Source organism: Agelaius tricolor, unplaced genomic scaffold, assembly GCF_023055355.1.
Source record: "Agelaius tricolor isolate 1412-34295 unplaced genomic scaffold, bAgeTri1.0.p SCAF_24, whole genome shotgun sequence".
Taxonomy (NCBI): Eukaryota; Metazoa; Chordata; class Aves; order Passeriformes; family Icteridae; genus Agelaius; species Agelaius tricolor.
The window spans coordinates 5,948,114-5,963,942 of NW_027269284.1; the positions used below are offsets into that span (position 1 = coordinate 5,948,114).

At 37.8% G+C, this 15,829-nt stretch overlaps 1 protein-coding gene across 1 annotated transcript in view; it reads right to left on the bottom strand.

Moving 5' to 3' along the window:
- Positions 1 to 3,588: 3,588 nt before the first annotated feature.
- LETM1 (leucine zipper and EF-hand containing transmembrane protein 1) overlaps positions 3,589 to 15,829 on the bottom strand; it is a 28,673-nt gene continuing 16,432 nt past the window's right edge. Inside the window, exons 7-14 of the mRNA XM_071447267.1 lie at positions 15,267 to 15,386; positions 14,075 to 14,206; positions 13,279 to 13,449; positions 12,503 to 12,658; positions 11,573 to 11,707; positions 10,804 to 10,991; positions 8,800 to 8,938; positions 3,589 to 7,514 (exon numbers count right to left, since the gene is read on the bottom strand). Coding sequence (XP_071303368.1) covers positions 7,365 to 7,514; positions 8,800 to 8,938; positions 10,804 to 10,991; positions 11,573 to 11,707; positions 12,503 to 12,658; positions 13,279 to 13,449; positions 14,075 to 14,206; positions 15,267 to 15,386 — 1,191 coding nt within the window. The 3' untranslated portion in view covers positions 3,589 to 7,364. The remainder of the gene's footprint in view (positions 7,515 to 8,799; positions 8,939 to 10,803; positions 10,992 to 11,572; positions 11,708 to 12,502; positions 12,659 to 13,278; positions 13,450 to 14,074; positions 14,207 to 15,266; positions 15,387 to 15,829) is intronic.

Consider the following 15,829-nt stretch of genomic DNA (forward strand, 5'->3'; position numbering starts at 1 on the left):
CGGGGCTGGGACACGCGAATTTATTCTCCCTCTGCTCTCCTGAAAAACTCAGGGGTCGTGTCTGCTTCACCCGCCAGCGGGCACCGCGTATTCAAAGCTGAAATGAGGTTCCCAAGCTTTTCCCTCGCTTTCTCAATCATCCAGGTTCCAGCAACAGCTTCAGGGAGAATATCACGCTTGATGGTACACGTATAAGTACATCAATGCTTTTCTATTTCTCTATATTCTATATTTATACTGTATTTCTCTTGACTGAAGGTGTGTTTATATCCAAAAAATTAAAACAAATTAATTTTATAACCTCCCACCCACTCCAAGGAAAATGATACAGAAGAACGAGCAACAAAAATGCTACAATCAGCTCTCCCTGCATATTTCCATTCACTGTTACAAATCTTCCTTGATCCTGGCTAGGGGAGCTGTTTTCCACACCAGGTTGTTCTTGAGCACAAACCTACAGATTATGTATCAAAAGGCACGGAAAAATGTACAAATAAGCAGATTTCTGTTAGTGCTTTCTCCCCTGTTGTTACTTGAAAAGGGCTTTTGGGGTGACACCAGTCAATTCTTGAATTTGAAAGTCCAAAACCTAGATAGCCAAAAGGGTCTCATTTTCAGAGTACAAAGGATTTTCTGGGAAGAAGATCCCAAGTGGCTTAGGTAAAATTCAAGTTAAATTACACTGAGTCACTTAGGGACAGCAGTGTTAGTTTCATCACAGAATTTAATGGTTGCAGAAGGTAGGTCTAAAAATAGTCATGTGCATGGCTTTCCCAGTGTCACTCTTGACCTTGAAGACTCATCCTAGGATCATATTTTCCACTGAAGTGTTGTGGCCTGTACATCTCCTGATGATTAGAGCATGCAGGATTGGAAGGGAGGGGTAAAAGCATCCTGCTCTTAGGAGCAGAGACTGCACAGGGCCCACAGAGGAGCTGGGGCAGTCATGACTGAGGAAGGTGAGAGCAGAGCTTGATGAAGGCTGCTGATTACTGGAGTTTGCACAGACCAAGCACTGAACACCATCCAGGGAGGAGGTGTTCATTGAAAACATTAATATTTCAACTCCACTTCCACCAGGGCAAAGCCACGTTCTGAGGAACTGACTTGCAACAGGGACTCTATGTACCTTTTCTAATTGGTCCTGCATATTAAAGTAAAGGATAGAAAAAAGGAAAAGGTTGGGGGATAGGAAGGATGGAGGAGAAATACCTGCTGATTTACTCACTACTTTGGGATTGCATCTGTGGAAAAAAACACTTTACAAGTCTTGAGTAGGCAGCTAAGATCCCTGTTTTCTTCACAACAGGTTGTTACTTCCCATCTTTAGTAAGATTATTAAGACTACTCTCTCTTTTTTTTTTCTTGTAATTATTTTTTTGTTGCTCATCTCCCATTTCCCCTCAGCTCCTTGCTGAAGCTCTCCTTGCAACCGAGTATGAAAATCCTGTTTAATCAAGGACCTGAAAATGCAGTTAGAAAATACTATGAAAAAGCTTGGATGGCTTTTGGGCTGGAGCTAAGACAAAAAGAGGGATGGAGAATCCAACATGCACGGGAGAGCTGACATCTCAAATTGCTGGCTGCAGCACTCCCTGAGCCATAAATCAGGCTGCTCATGAAGGGGCTGCTCTGCCAATATACATAGAGAGAAATACTAGATGGAAAGCAGCAAATCTGCATTAGATCCATCTCTAGCATAGCAGAAATCCTTTACACCACTTAGATGGGAGAAACTGATGTTTGCAAACCACATAAGGTTTGGCAAGGGTAAAATTGTACATGCTAATGAGCCCCCAAATAATTTTGACCTGTGAAGGATATTTAACTACTGAGAAAGATTTATATCCAATAATACACAAAAGTGGAAGTGAACCCAGGGTATGGGGAACTAGAAACATACTACAGACATCCTCCTGCTCACATCAGCATTGAGAAATAATTCAAGAAAATACCAAATATATAAGCAATGAGAAAAGTGAGAATCCTTAGCCAGAGAAACTACTTGGTATGATCTGTCACTGTCTGCATTTGGTATTTTAAAAGCCTTATTGCTACAAAATGCTGTACTAGGTCCTTGGACAGACTCTGCTCTGGAGAACTTGTTGTCTGCCCAGTCACTGTCAAGGAGGTTTTATGTTACAGTGGCACAAGAGCCAAGAGATGGATTATTGATAGACTGGGCATTAACTGAACACAGATTTCTCAAGCCTCAGGTCGATGAAACAACCACAAGGCCATCAATCTCTCACCACCACTATGCAGATGTGTTCACCCTCTAAATGACATTTCACCAAAATAGTTTGCAATAAAACTCCCCCATTAATCCTTTTCAGACCACAATGTCATGAATTCAGAGGTTTTCCCAACCAGTTTTCTGCCTGCCTGCAACACCAGCCTGATGCAAAAGAAGATTCCATCCAGTGAAGTCACAGCAATATGTTCATTATCTGCTATTAGAGCAGGCAGTTGCCATTCCCTCCATGCATATTTGCAGACAATGCACAAATCCATGTCTGTAATTGCACTGAGTCTGGCTGAGCTGGAGTTCATTTCCCCTCAGCAGCCCTTGCCCTGGGAGCTGGAAAGGTGTTGATAACACCCCCATGTTTTGGCTGCTGCTGAGCAGGGCTGGCACAGCACCAGCGCTGTCTCAACATTCCCCCCATCCATGGGCTGGGAGTGGGCAAGGTCCTGGGAGGGAGCACAATTTACCAAAGGTATATTCTAGACTCTATGATGTCAGCTCAGACATAAAGCCAAGGAAAGGAGGAGGGAGGAAGGACATTTGTTATTTACAATGTTTGCCTTCCAGAGCAACTTCCTCCCCTGCTGAAGCCCTGCTTTCCAGGAAGTGGCTGAATATCACTTGATGATGGGGAGTAGAGAATAAATCGTATTTTTTCCTCTTTGCTTGTGCGTGCACAAACTTCTGCTGTTGCCTTAGTAAACTGCCTTATCTCAATCTACAAGCTTTCCCCCTTAGATTTTAACAGTTACACACCATTGTTATCAAAGTGTCATAAAGATTCATTAAAGAGTGTAATAACCAATTTATCTCAGCAAAGAGAACAGTGGATCCAGAAGTCAACCTCTTTCTCGGGAGTTCAGTAAATATTATCAAGGACACTTGCCAATGTCCACAACTGTTTCACAAATTCAAACCCCAATTCCTCTGCTAGTCAGTTTGACCACTGCACACCACACCTATTCACCCCAATTAAAGGGTCATTAAAGGAAATTCTTAAAGCAAAAGCTTAAAAGGAACAAGTTCTGCCACTTTTAAAGCTTTTTATTTGGTATTTGGCTTTAAGCAGAAGGAGGAAGAATTTGCAACACAACCTTGCTTATTTGTTATTATTTTGAAAGCATGTCAAGGCAGAGGGTTGTCTTCAGCCACCTGTTGAAACACTTGACACTAGAGAGCAGATTCAGCATTTGCATGTTCCCAAATCCTGTTTTAAAGCAGACAGGAGATTACTTTCATAGACACAGCTCATCAGCATCCAGCCCTGTGCCTGGCATCTCATCTGAAGAGCAATAAATTAACACTAAACAAGCAAAACCAACAGAAAAATAATGGAGAGATTAGGTTTCAAAATGATACTTTTATTGTAACTAAACAAAGGACACAAGCTCCAATTAAAATAAAAAATGTATACTGAGTTATGGCAAACACAGGACCAGTATGCTCAGAGCACAGACAAATTATTTTCAACTTAAATTTATAACACAGGCTGAAATTCATCAACTGAAAAGCAAAATTTGGAATACATATGAAGAACAGAATATGGGATTATTCTTTTAATTAAGTACACCCCATTATTTGACATTAACAATTTAAAAGTATTTAAATACATGCTGAAGTAGCTAAAGTTAAAATTATTAGCAAGGTATGCAGATATAAAGTTACAAGAAGTATTTTGGAGTTGTATAAAAGATGTAACCTTTTCCCCCTGGACAAAGCCTATGTTAGTGTAAGGTACAATCCTGGCAAGAGATATTCTCTACCTGCATGCAGTCCTGCTGACAAGCTGACTGAACCAGCCTTCTGGCACTCAACCTGCAGGGAGATTGACTCTCACAGTATGTAGTCAGTGATGAAAATCTCTCTGAAAACCATCTTTTGGGCTAAGATGAAAAAGAAACAAGTTGTTCAATAAAATAGCTCCTATAACACACTTGTTTTGAAGGGGGGAAAGAAATCACATCCTACTCTACTTCTCTTCCCTGTTCCTAAATGGATTTTTAAAAAAGCTTTTTTTTGTGTGTTTTACATTTTCCCCCTGAATAGTTTATAGTCAAAATTTATTTGAATCTGCAACAACCCCATCAATGGTCTTACAATCACCTAAGTCTGAGCTCAGAGGCTTTGCCTGTGTAAGTCACAAAGTCATCGAAATCTCGCATATCCTTTAAATTATTTAAAGAAATATTTACATCTCCTGATTAAATATTCACTCAGGAATAAGTTCTGACCAGTTAATGTACACTTGTACACTCATCCTTTCTCTGAATGTGCTGCAGCTTCTGGTTTTTTGGTCAACACCAAGGGCAACCAAGCACATTAGCTGGAGCTACACAACTCTGCTGCAGTTGCCTGTATCACCAGTACAGAGCTGCTTGGGAGGTTCAAAGTTGGGTAAAAGTGGATCACCAAGGGCTTCCCTAATCTTTTAAAGCTTGCAGAACATGTGTTGTTCAAGTCCAGCTGTCATGGGTTTGCCTGCTTTCAACAGAAGGAAGGCATTCCCCATGAAAGCCCTTCCTGTGGTTGGGGTGCACATCCTGTCATTGCTTCAGGTCACAGCAGAAAGCTGCCATTCCTGACTGGCATGAAAAGGAATTTTATGTAATCTGTAAAGATTTCACAATATGCCAAATTTCATGCAAGTCCAAATGTATTCAAATTAATCAGAATATTCTTCATAAAATAAAAAAATCAGCTATTTTTGGCTCCCTTCTTATTTAATCCACAGAAAATTTAAGTGAACAGTAGACACAGAACTGCAGCACAGTGTTTTAAACTCCCAAATACTGCAATCAGTCAATTTACTTTCAGGACAGTTAAAGCTCTGTAAAACTTTAATCAATAAATATTTGAAAACAGCTTTTTCTGCTACTTCCCTGGTTTAAATCTGCATGCATTCAAGTGAATACAATTCTTAGGTTTTTGATATTCCATGAAAGGTAGCAGGCAATTTTAGAGTATCTTTACCACGTTTCAGGAATGTCAAGTAATATTCTTATACATTGTTTTAAAATTGAAAATATGCCACTGTAAAAATTGAGCGTACTTCAAAGCCCATAAATTCTAGCTGTAAATTATAAAATGGAAAATTAGTTTCTAGACTGTATTTTTGTGAAATCAGTTTTATTCTTGAATTTTCATCTAACACAAGCGTTGGCTTAAAAAAAAAAAGCACATAGTGAAGTTGGATTTTCAAAAATCTACAAAGTGACTTCCTTGCTGAAATCTCCAAGGTAATCTTGATTTATGAGGAAGAGAACAGCCCCCTTTGTTTTGGGATACATGAACCATAAAGATTGTACTGATTTGAAATTTCAGCTTCATCACAGCAATTTCACACTTCAGATACAATTACAGTAATTCTCAGGAGGATCTTGCTGTAAGCAGCTTTCTTTGCAAACTGTACAGAATATGAACTCAACAGTTGAACTAGACACTGACTTTTTCTAGAACTGTACATCTCACTGTACATATTGCTTTGAAAACAACTAAATACAATGGTCCATATCATGCAAGCCATGAGACTGTCAAAACTTCTTTTGTTCCACTAACTTCAAATAAGTTTGTACAAATAATTTAGCCAATCTAGATAAATACTGCACATGGAATTATGCTGAAATATGCTTGGGAGTTGGTATTTTCTACAAAAATATGCTACTATGACTAAAAGCATTAAGTACTAACTGCCCACCTCAATATCATCATGTACAGTGCCATTGTCAGATGTGCTCTCTATAATGTACACAAAATCAAGAATGGTTGTACATTTTATAATACTGGGTGCAAAATAAAAACAGAATAAAAACCCCAAACCACAACCCTGCTGGTTCAAGCCACAGTACTGTATTTCATAACAGATTTTAAGAAAAGTGTAAAATTTAGGCTACCATGAATTATGGAACATCCCAGAGTTAGTATTTTAGTTTTAAAACTTTAAAATTTACTGCTAAGAAGAAATATTAATGAGAAAACCTTGACCTACAGCCAGTATGTAGCCACACATTTAAAGACAGTGACTATAAACCAAGGATGTAATCAAAGACCCAGCAATACCAGAAATGACTTGTTGACTGCACGGTAAGCAAAGCCATGAGATGAACATATTTATGTACTCTGACTATACTTTGTTAATGACTTTATACCTGAGATGAAAATTGAGAGGTAAGAAAACTAGTTAATGGTGTAAATAATTATCAGATGAAAAACAAGCACACAAAGAGAGCTACATTTTTTAAAATATATGCAAAAAGATCATAACTGACATTTTCGCCTTTTGATTATTTTCATCCTGCTATTCAGACAAACACTTTAACTCACTTTACCATGTGACAGATTGTGTTCTGAAACTATTTTAAAGGCTCCTGTGATTCCAATGCTTTAATAATTCATGGAATTTTGAGTAGAAGCAACATACTCTACTCTCTAGTCCTATGAAATTTAAGGCACCCATAAGTAGCAAACTTCATGCCAAGTTTCCATTCTAGGGAAAAATAAATCTAATTTTTCCCTTCAACAGAAAATAATAATAACCATGAATTCATAAAAGTGATCAGAATGCCACATTCTTTGTCAGTGAGGCAACAGCTTAGTGATATTTAGCTTAAAAACCCCTAAACCTACAGAGCTACTACTGAAGCCACAGAATCTTCACTAGCAGATTAGAAAATGTGTAATATTGTGATGGAACAGAAAGATTGTATTAAATTTTGAAAAAGTTAAAAGGTAGAAGCAGAGCAAGGTTGGGCCCCATGTAATGATGGAAGAAAACAAATGGGAAACATTTCTCCATGATAGATACACTGAATTTATACAGCAAACTTCCAAGTTTAATGGATCACTGTACCACAACAATGAGTGCAAATACATGTTTTTGTGGGCAGGAGCACTGCTACAGAAGCCTATTCTGTTTTCATCAGTATGGAATGACACTAAATCACTTCTTTGATGAATGGAAATTTCATTCCATATGTCAGAAAACTTATCTACGATTTATTACCATAATCAGCTCAAAACACTTCCCATAATCACAAAGCTCAAGTAATATGTAGCCATTAGACACAGAAAGATATACAAGATTTTGGTTACAACTGTGATTAGCTTCAGATTCTGAAGCTTAATTCTTTGCTTCTGCAGCTTCCTTATCATGCTTTTCCTTTGCTTTCTCTTTTTCCTCCAGTTTTTCTTCTTTTTGAAGCAGTGACATAATCTCAGCAACCTGGCTGGTGCCAATATCAATATCTTCTTTGTCAATCAATTCTACAACCTACACGAACATAAAATGAAATTGAGAGCACATTTAGGTTTTACATGATGGAGGCGTTTTCCTACAATAAATTTTGTTAAGACAACAAAAGTATTCAGTTCTTGTGTTCAAGAAAAACAGCATTTTCTTTCTTACATGGAAGACAAATTCAAACCACAACTAGTACTTTAAACACATCCAGAGTACTAAAAAAAAGCTAAATTGTAAACCAAAAGACTTAGAAGTTTTGACCTTTGTGTGTGCAGTACACAAAGACATTTTAAAGCATTAGTAAAACATATTTTATCTGTTTCAATGGAAAGCTGAGATTCAGTACCTGTTGAGAAAGTATTTAAGACAGTGATTTATAGGCCTAATTTTATTTTATTTAAGAATACCTACTCTATCAGACAGGCACAAATTTAGAAAAACTTAAAAGTAGAGGGGGGGCGTTTCAGAAAGCAAACGAAAAGAATAATCTAGTAAATTATTCCAAATTCCTTGAAATAGTTTTTTGTACAAATGTATTCTTGGCATATCTCCTCAAGTTCCTAGACTTATTGTGCAACATATACAGAATTTACAAGTACATTTTATCTGTGTTGCTAAATGTGCAACGGCTGTTTAGAGACAGGGAAGATAATCACCACTGGGGCAGTAGAGAGAAAAAATGTGTTTCAAAAGGCTGATACTATATTTTCTAGCTGGCCATAGTTTAAATGCTATTTCTGTATCCAGTTGCAGAATGACTTGAGGGAAGTAAGCTTCAGGACAAATCTAAATTAACCAAGTGAAAAAGAAACAAGAAAATGAAGGTGAAAGGGTGAGAAAACCTGAGAATGTTCAGCCAAATGAGAGAACAGGACAAATCAGGCAACAAACACAACTTGCTGTCTTTCAAGCACAGGAAATACAGATCTCAATGAAATATCTAAAGTATACAAATAATAAAATAGGCAAGCAAAGCCACTATTTTGTATTGAAATACATAAATGGATGTTATGTCAAGACTTTCCCTAACAATGGTAGTTCTACTCCCTCCCATTTGTAAGTAATAACAAAATTACCATATTTTGAACTTGACAAACAAAAAACCTACAGCTTTAAAGGTTATGTGGTAATGGACATGGATTCCAACCCCCAGCAAAAGATGCTGCTATATAAGATCTATTTACAATACACACCAAAAACCTCACTGGCACCAAGTAAAGACCCTTGCAAAAGACTGCACTATGAATTTATTGCCCAAGGTGCAATGTTTGAAGGATGGTTAGTCTTGCTTTCTTTAAGAAGTCCACAAACTTACCTTAACAACATTATCTATATCAATTTGGCCATCCTTGTTTTCATCTAGTGCCTCTGCAATCCTTGTTAGCTTCTCCTCTGGAATCTTCTGAATTTGTTTCATTGCATTAATTAGCTCAGTAATGCTGATGAGATTCTTCCTGAAGAGAAAGCACAAACTCTACATGACAAGCAGTTACTCCAGAGGAATAAGGTTGACAAAAAGCAGTACTGGAAGCTACTACACTGCAGGATGCTTGTAAAATTATTAATTAATTATTTATAATCCTGAACAGAATGCAAAAAAACAAAAAGGAGTTACTGATCAGAAAGCAGATTTTTATCTTACCATCACATCTCATGTTTTTAGTTTCCACATGTTTTACTGAACAAATATAAGTACCCAGAAGCATTTGAAATAAAGTTTTCTGTGCTTCCCAGACTGTGTACCTAATGCCCTTTGTCCCTTCACTCCCCATTTACCAAAGATATAGTGCCATGTTTCTGGCATCCCTTTACATAGAGGGGCTGGCTGACAGAAAATCAATGAGTCACAGGAAAACAAAAGCTGAGAACTAATCACTTGAGCAATTGAGCTGTTTTGTTAAATCAGCTTCACTTGCTCCTGTCAAGACTCTGGGGAAGGAAGGACCAGCAGGTTTCAGATGTTACTGTCTGCTCACTGATCTCATGATCTTTGTGTGTATTTTGCTAGTTTGAAGAAACATCTTCCAGCACAGATCCAGCTGAAATGCAGGAGACAGTGAAGCCAATCAATACTAAACAGAAGGGCTTTATCAGTGAGGTCCCAGCTCTTCTGGACACAGACAGACTTTTATGCAAGGAGCATTTCTCATGCTGCTGCTAAATGTCCTGGACATGGCTTGATAAGGACTGCACCATCCTGAAGGTTAAAAGACAAGCCTTTGACAACTAAGCAATATTTAAACTAGTAATTTTCAATCAGCCACAATCACCTACAAAATTATCCAGAAAACCAGCCATTACAAAGTATAATTACATTCAGTACAAGCAGATTCTGCATTGTGTTGTTAGTTTACAAATTCAGATGGTTTTGATCAATGACTTCTCTATAGCAGCATTCATATGGCTGCCTTATTACACAAAATCTGCAACAAATGACCGTTTGCCCTGGGGACTGGAAAACACAGAGCTCAGAAGCAACAAAAGCAGAATCCCTATTTCTGTTTAGTTATGTTCTTTGAGAGATGCCATGCTCTCTTATTGAATCACACAAAATGGTGCAAGCATAAACCAGATTAATACAGCATTCATGATTACAAGCCATGAGTTTGTGTCACAGTTTCCAAGTATTTCAGAGTGTGTAACAAGCAGTGTATGACCATTTAACATAGGAATGCCTGATTATTTCCAATAATATTAAGACCTGGATAAGTGTTGATAAATGAATTTTGTAATGAAACTACCAGGAAAGATCTTTCATTGAAAATCTGTGTATTAAAAATTGAAATGAAGTCAATCTCCTGGAAAGGGAGTGTGTAAAATGATCCCCTCACTTCCATTAGATGCATTTCCCCACTTGTCTCAAGACACCATAGACCCTTGCAATTTTTTTTTCCTCACTAACACCTTTGTTACTAAATAACAACAAATATGCTCACACACTGTTGTGCACCTTTTCAGTCAATGACACAGGGCAAAATTACTGTGTGAGGAGCATGACTGAGGGGATGATTTCATCTGTAATCCATTTTGTACCAGAGGCATGGGCAAAATGGTAAGATTCTAATCAACACTCTGACTTTCAGAACACCCTCAGGATCTGGGGAATTATACATCCTTTTTTCCTTCATCAGTTCAACCATATTCAGCCTTAGAAGAGAGAAAATCTGCAGCACAATTTTGTAGATTTTATTTTTAAAAAATCAATTATCTCAATATTCTAAACAAGTTATTCACCAATTCTTTTCTAACCACACATCAGACAAAAGCAAGAGTGAAGGTGAACAGCCAGAGACACATCCAGTGCTCCCAGGTCACTTACCCAGCAGGAGTATCCTCACCATCCAGCTTTGCATCTGCTGTCTTTTGACTTGTTTCTAATTCTACAATAATTTTGTCTATCTGACCAATCATTCGGTTCACTCTCTTTGTCAGTCGCTTGCTTGCCTTTGACTCTTCCACTGCCTCTTCCTCACCAGTTTTAGAAAGCTCCTTTATCTCTTGCAAGTCCTAGAAGAAATGGTCAAGACAGAGAAAAGCTTTTGCCAATGTGAAGTTGCAACAGCAGATACTACTGACTTCAACCAGCATTTCAAGACAGGAGCCATTTGTACATGAAATACAAATCTAGAGACATACAAAGCCAGACAGAATTAGAACAATAAATTTTAATACTAAATTTTAATTTTAAATTTTAATACTTTTTTATGTACCTCTTAAATGTTATTTTCCACACTTTTCATAAGACTGGATCAGGTTCATTTTACTTATCTTGGAAATTTCTGTAATACTGACATCTACACTTACTAAGAAAGAACTGCAGCATGCAGCAGTCAGGCAGCTCCTGTTGCCCCAGTCCCCATGGGAACAAGAGCAGGAGCAGGAATCTCATCTGCTGGGAACTACTCTAGTGGTAACAATTTCAACATGTTACACAAATGAGGCTCTGCATTGTCACATACAAAGTTCATTCACTCAGTTTCCAACTTCAGACTGACAGACAACCAAGAAAGATAATCTTTAAATTTGTGGATCACTTCCGCTAAAACTAAACATGAACAGAAAAAGAACTTCCATGCCCTATTCTTCACCTCATTATATTCCTGGATATCATCCTTCAATTCCTCAAGCTCCTCCTTTTCCTTTGTTAGTGATTTTTTCTGTTCCTGTAGCTTGGTGCAAGCATCACTCAGCACATCAATCTCCTCCTTGGTGATTTCCTCACCCTGTAACAGAAAACATACACAAATTAGTGAAAGGTACATTTGTGATCTTCCTGCAAAATTTTCTAGCAGAAAAGAGAAAACACAAGATTTTTTTTACATGTTTGGAATCACTACTATCACATTTTGAGGCTAATACAAGATTTTAAATGGTAAGGCAGTTAGTTAATTTGCTATGGTACAGTTTTTTGAAGTGCACCAGTATTAAGTTCAGCTAATGTGATTGATTATGTGAGTTTCTGAAAGTCCATTCCTGATCATCTCATTTAAGAATGTTTAACTTCATTCTTGGGCTAAGCAATTGAAACAACTGAGAAACAATTCACCATGTATGGGAAAAGATAAATTACACCAAAAAAAAGAGTAAAGTTTGGAAAACTGAGATAGTTTTCTACAGCTGAGAAAACTTTTCTACAGGTCAACTGTAGAAAACTATCTTCAATAACCTTTGTGAGAATGAGGATGAACATCCATAGTAAGTACACCTGTCTCTTGAAAAGTGCATAATAAAATATGCACAGGCCCATTCCACCTACAGATAGTGCAAATGCCCCCCCTCAAACAGGTATATTCATTTCAATAATGCAGAGAGATAAAGGAGAGGCTCTGACATGTTTTGCTCTGACTTCAGCTTCTGCATTGGTAAATTTTCAATCCACTGAGTAGTTGTTTTTAACTGACAGAATGTGGAAAGAGGGTTAAAAGTGAAGGGCAGACAAGCAATTTATCACAGTCCTCACATGAATGCTCTGAATCTTTACATTTAAAAGTATGAAAATGTGTGGTTCTCCAGATTACCTTAATGCCTTCCAGCACTGGTGCTGTATCTATCAGTGCCTCTGAGTGCACTGCTGCACCTGCCCGTGCCAGTTCTGGCTCAGTATCCATCACCACCTGGCTTTTTTTAGCTTGCAGAGCAGTTGCTTCAAGATCTGCTGCTGGTTCCGCCGCTTTCTAAATTTAAAACACCTCATTAGGTTGCACTTAAAAAAACCAAAATATTAGCTGTATTAGCTTCAGTAAAGAATGACTTGTAAAAATAGAAATAGTTGCCAAAGTAGAAACACACATTTTTATGAGAAGAGGTTAAAAAACTGCAACATTTTAAGTGGTTTCACATTAACATACCCACTTGTATTTCAAGAACTACTTCTGTGAGCTCCTGAGGCTTAATTCACTAATGAAGCAGGCCAGCAGTTTTTATAGTCAAATACTATACAGCAACATTATCAGGTTAATGACAAATAGAGGCAAAGACAGGAACATTTAAAATGTGGGGTGCAGAAAATTTAAAAAACAAAAAACAAATCCACTATCTTTACTACAGAAGAAGAAGTCTTCTCTTACTCCTTTAATTAAGAAGGAAGAGAAATCAAAGATAATTAAGACAGAGCCAATATTTTATAGTAAACTATTGTGTTGCAATCAGTTTAAATATTCTCTCACACCTTCCATATGTGGATTTTAAGTCCAGTTTCTTGCAGACAATACTCAGAGCAGAGGCAGTAATTCACAACATGCTAATGTTCACATCATTTGACATTTACTCCTCAGTAGTTGTGAGCAGAACTTACCATGGCTGCAGCCTCAAGGGTTTCTTTGGCTTTCTCTGCAGCTTCAGACAGTTTCTTTTCTTCATTTTCTTTTCTGATGGCTTCTTCTTCCTGAAGTGTTGCTTCCAGTCGTACTTTGTTATCTATTTTTTCACCTTCAACTTCTGCCACTTTCACTTGAGCCTCTTTGGCCTAAAAATAACAAAGTAGCTAATAGAAGTGTGTACATACATACAGGTATGGCTGCATAATGCAGGTTTAGATATCCTGATTGAGATAGGTAGTACAGGTATGCTAATGAAAAGTCAAAGCCCCCAGATGTTACCCTATTTTTGCATTTCTCAGAAAAAGATGACTCTCTGTCTTGAGAAACTTTTCGGTTTTGGTGGAAACTTTTGGTGAACTTTAGTGAACTTTTCACCCTGAAATCATACATGTTCTTCATTCTCTTTCTCTCAAGACTACCAACAATCTACTCTGATCATTTCTCTCTCTGCATAACATCATGTATTTTTAGGTATTAGTGTCTTTCTATGGCCTGAAGCATTCATTGTTTTTTCATATGTGAAAGGTGTATTCTAAATCTTCTTATGCCCTTACTGCCTGCTGTCATGTAATCCAATATTGCCCTGTGTTTGCTTTATCCTCATATCTCTCCACATACAACACAACTTCTGCCTTTGAAGGTCACACAAACCTAGCTATGATTTAGTTTTTCAAGGAAAAGCAAGGAACTGAGAAGAACATCTGCTTGTCTGGGTGGATTTTCAGTCATGATACTGAAAGTTAGTTACACACTATGTCCACCAATACTTACAGCACTGTCTGGTAGTGTCTGAAGGGTTGTTTTGAGCTGATCAGCTGGAGAAAGGGTATCTGGAAGATACATGGCTCTGGATAAAATAAGCAACGAAGTAGGAATTTCCTGGTTCAGGTGCAGATCTAACCACTGTAAGTGCAATATAAAAAACAAGTCTTTAATTTCAGGATGTTTTATTCTTTTTTACAAATAAAGTCAAGCAAAAGTAAATACATTTTTTTTTACCACTACTTATCAGTCAATATCCTAATATAGGAACTACTGACTACAATCAGCTAAGAACTACAGCCATTGCAATGAAATATAGGAAGATATATTTTGTTTGAAGAAGTATTTCAAGAAATAGTGAATGAATATTTGAACAAATGGTTTGTTTCACATGCATCTTAAAATCCCACAACCATTTCAGTTGGGCTAAAGATCATTCATTTAGTTCCAACTCTCTACCATGGGCAGGGACACCTTTCACTAAACTGTTCCTCAGAGCTCCATTCAACCTGGCCTTCAACACCTCCAGGGATGGGGAGTCCACATCTCTGGGCAACCTGTGCCAGTGTCTCACCACCCTTACAGAAAAGAATTTCTTCCTAATATCTAATCTAAACCTGCCTTCCTTCCGTTTAAGGCCATTCTCCCTTGTCCTATCACTACTGTCCTTGTGAAAAGTCCCTCTCCAGCTTTCCTCTAAGCCCCCTTTAGGTACTGAAGGTGTCCCTGGAGCTTTCTCTTCTCCAGGGTGAACCACCCCAACTCCCTCAGCCCATCTTCATAACAGAGGTGCTCCAGGCCCCTGTAATCAACTTGTAGCCTCCTCCAGACATGTTCCAACAGACCTTCCTCTAAACCAGGCAACACCAAGAGACTACTGATCTACTAGGTGAAAACTTCCTTTGAGCAAGATAATAACTGACAAGACAAACTTTCAAAATTGCAAATATATTTCAGATATGTTAAATTTAAAGTATCTGTCTGCATCATCAAAACATCATGGTCAAAAGGCAGCAACCCACAGCTACTATGTACTTACAAAGTACATGGGACAAAAAAGCCTATTAAGAAGAAAGACTGTTTTAACCAAGCCTTTAATGAAAACAGAATCAAAATGACTTCTCAGAATCAGGACAAAATCCAGAGCATCAGAGCTAACAGTTGGAACTAGGTCTGTGTATTGAGTCTTGCAAAACCATACCTGTTTCAGCTGTTCCTTGAGACGCTCCTCTGTCACACCAAGAGCTCTCATCCCTCGGGCACGACAAGCTGCCTGCAGTTCTTTAACAGTCAGGGTATCAACCCCCTCTTCAGCAATCATCTGCACAATGGAAAGGAAAGGAAATCTGTGTTAGAGCTCAAAACAGAGGCACCACCAGCACTGCACAGCCACGTGTTACAACAGCCACTAGAGGAGCTGTGCTAACATAAAACAGCCTCAGCTGCTCCCACTGCTCCAGCATGGCCAGCCAACCCCTAAGCTCATACTTCTACCAGCTCCCTTACAAATTATAGCTTCATAGAAATGTTTTTCTTTGTGATATAATTATTTTCATTTCAATTAATGATACATTAAAAGAAGATCATTTTTTCTTGACAAATAAGGACGCTTCTAATTTTAATCTCTTCAAGCCTTTTTGTTCAAAGTTCTCAGAAAAGACAATTAAAACAAAAAAGGAAAATGCCTAGAAAAATGAACATACATATATCCATACACACTCATTACTGTTATGTGTCAAAATTATTACCCAGTGCCTATTCAGA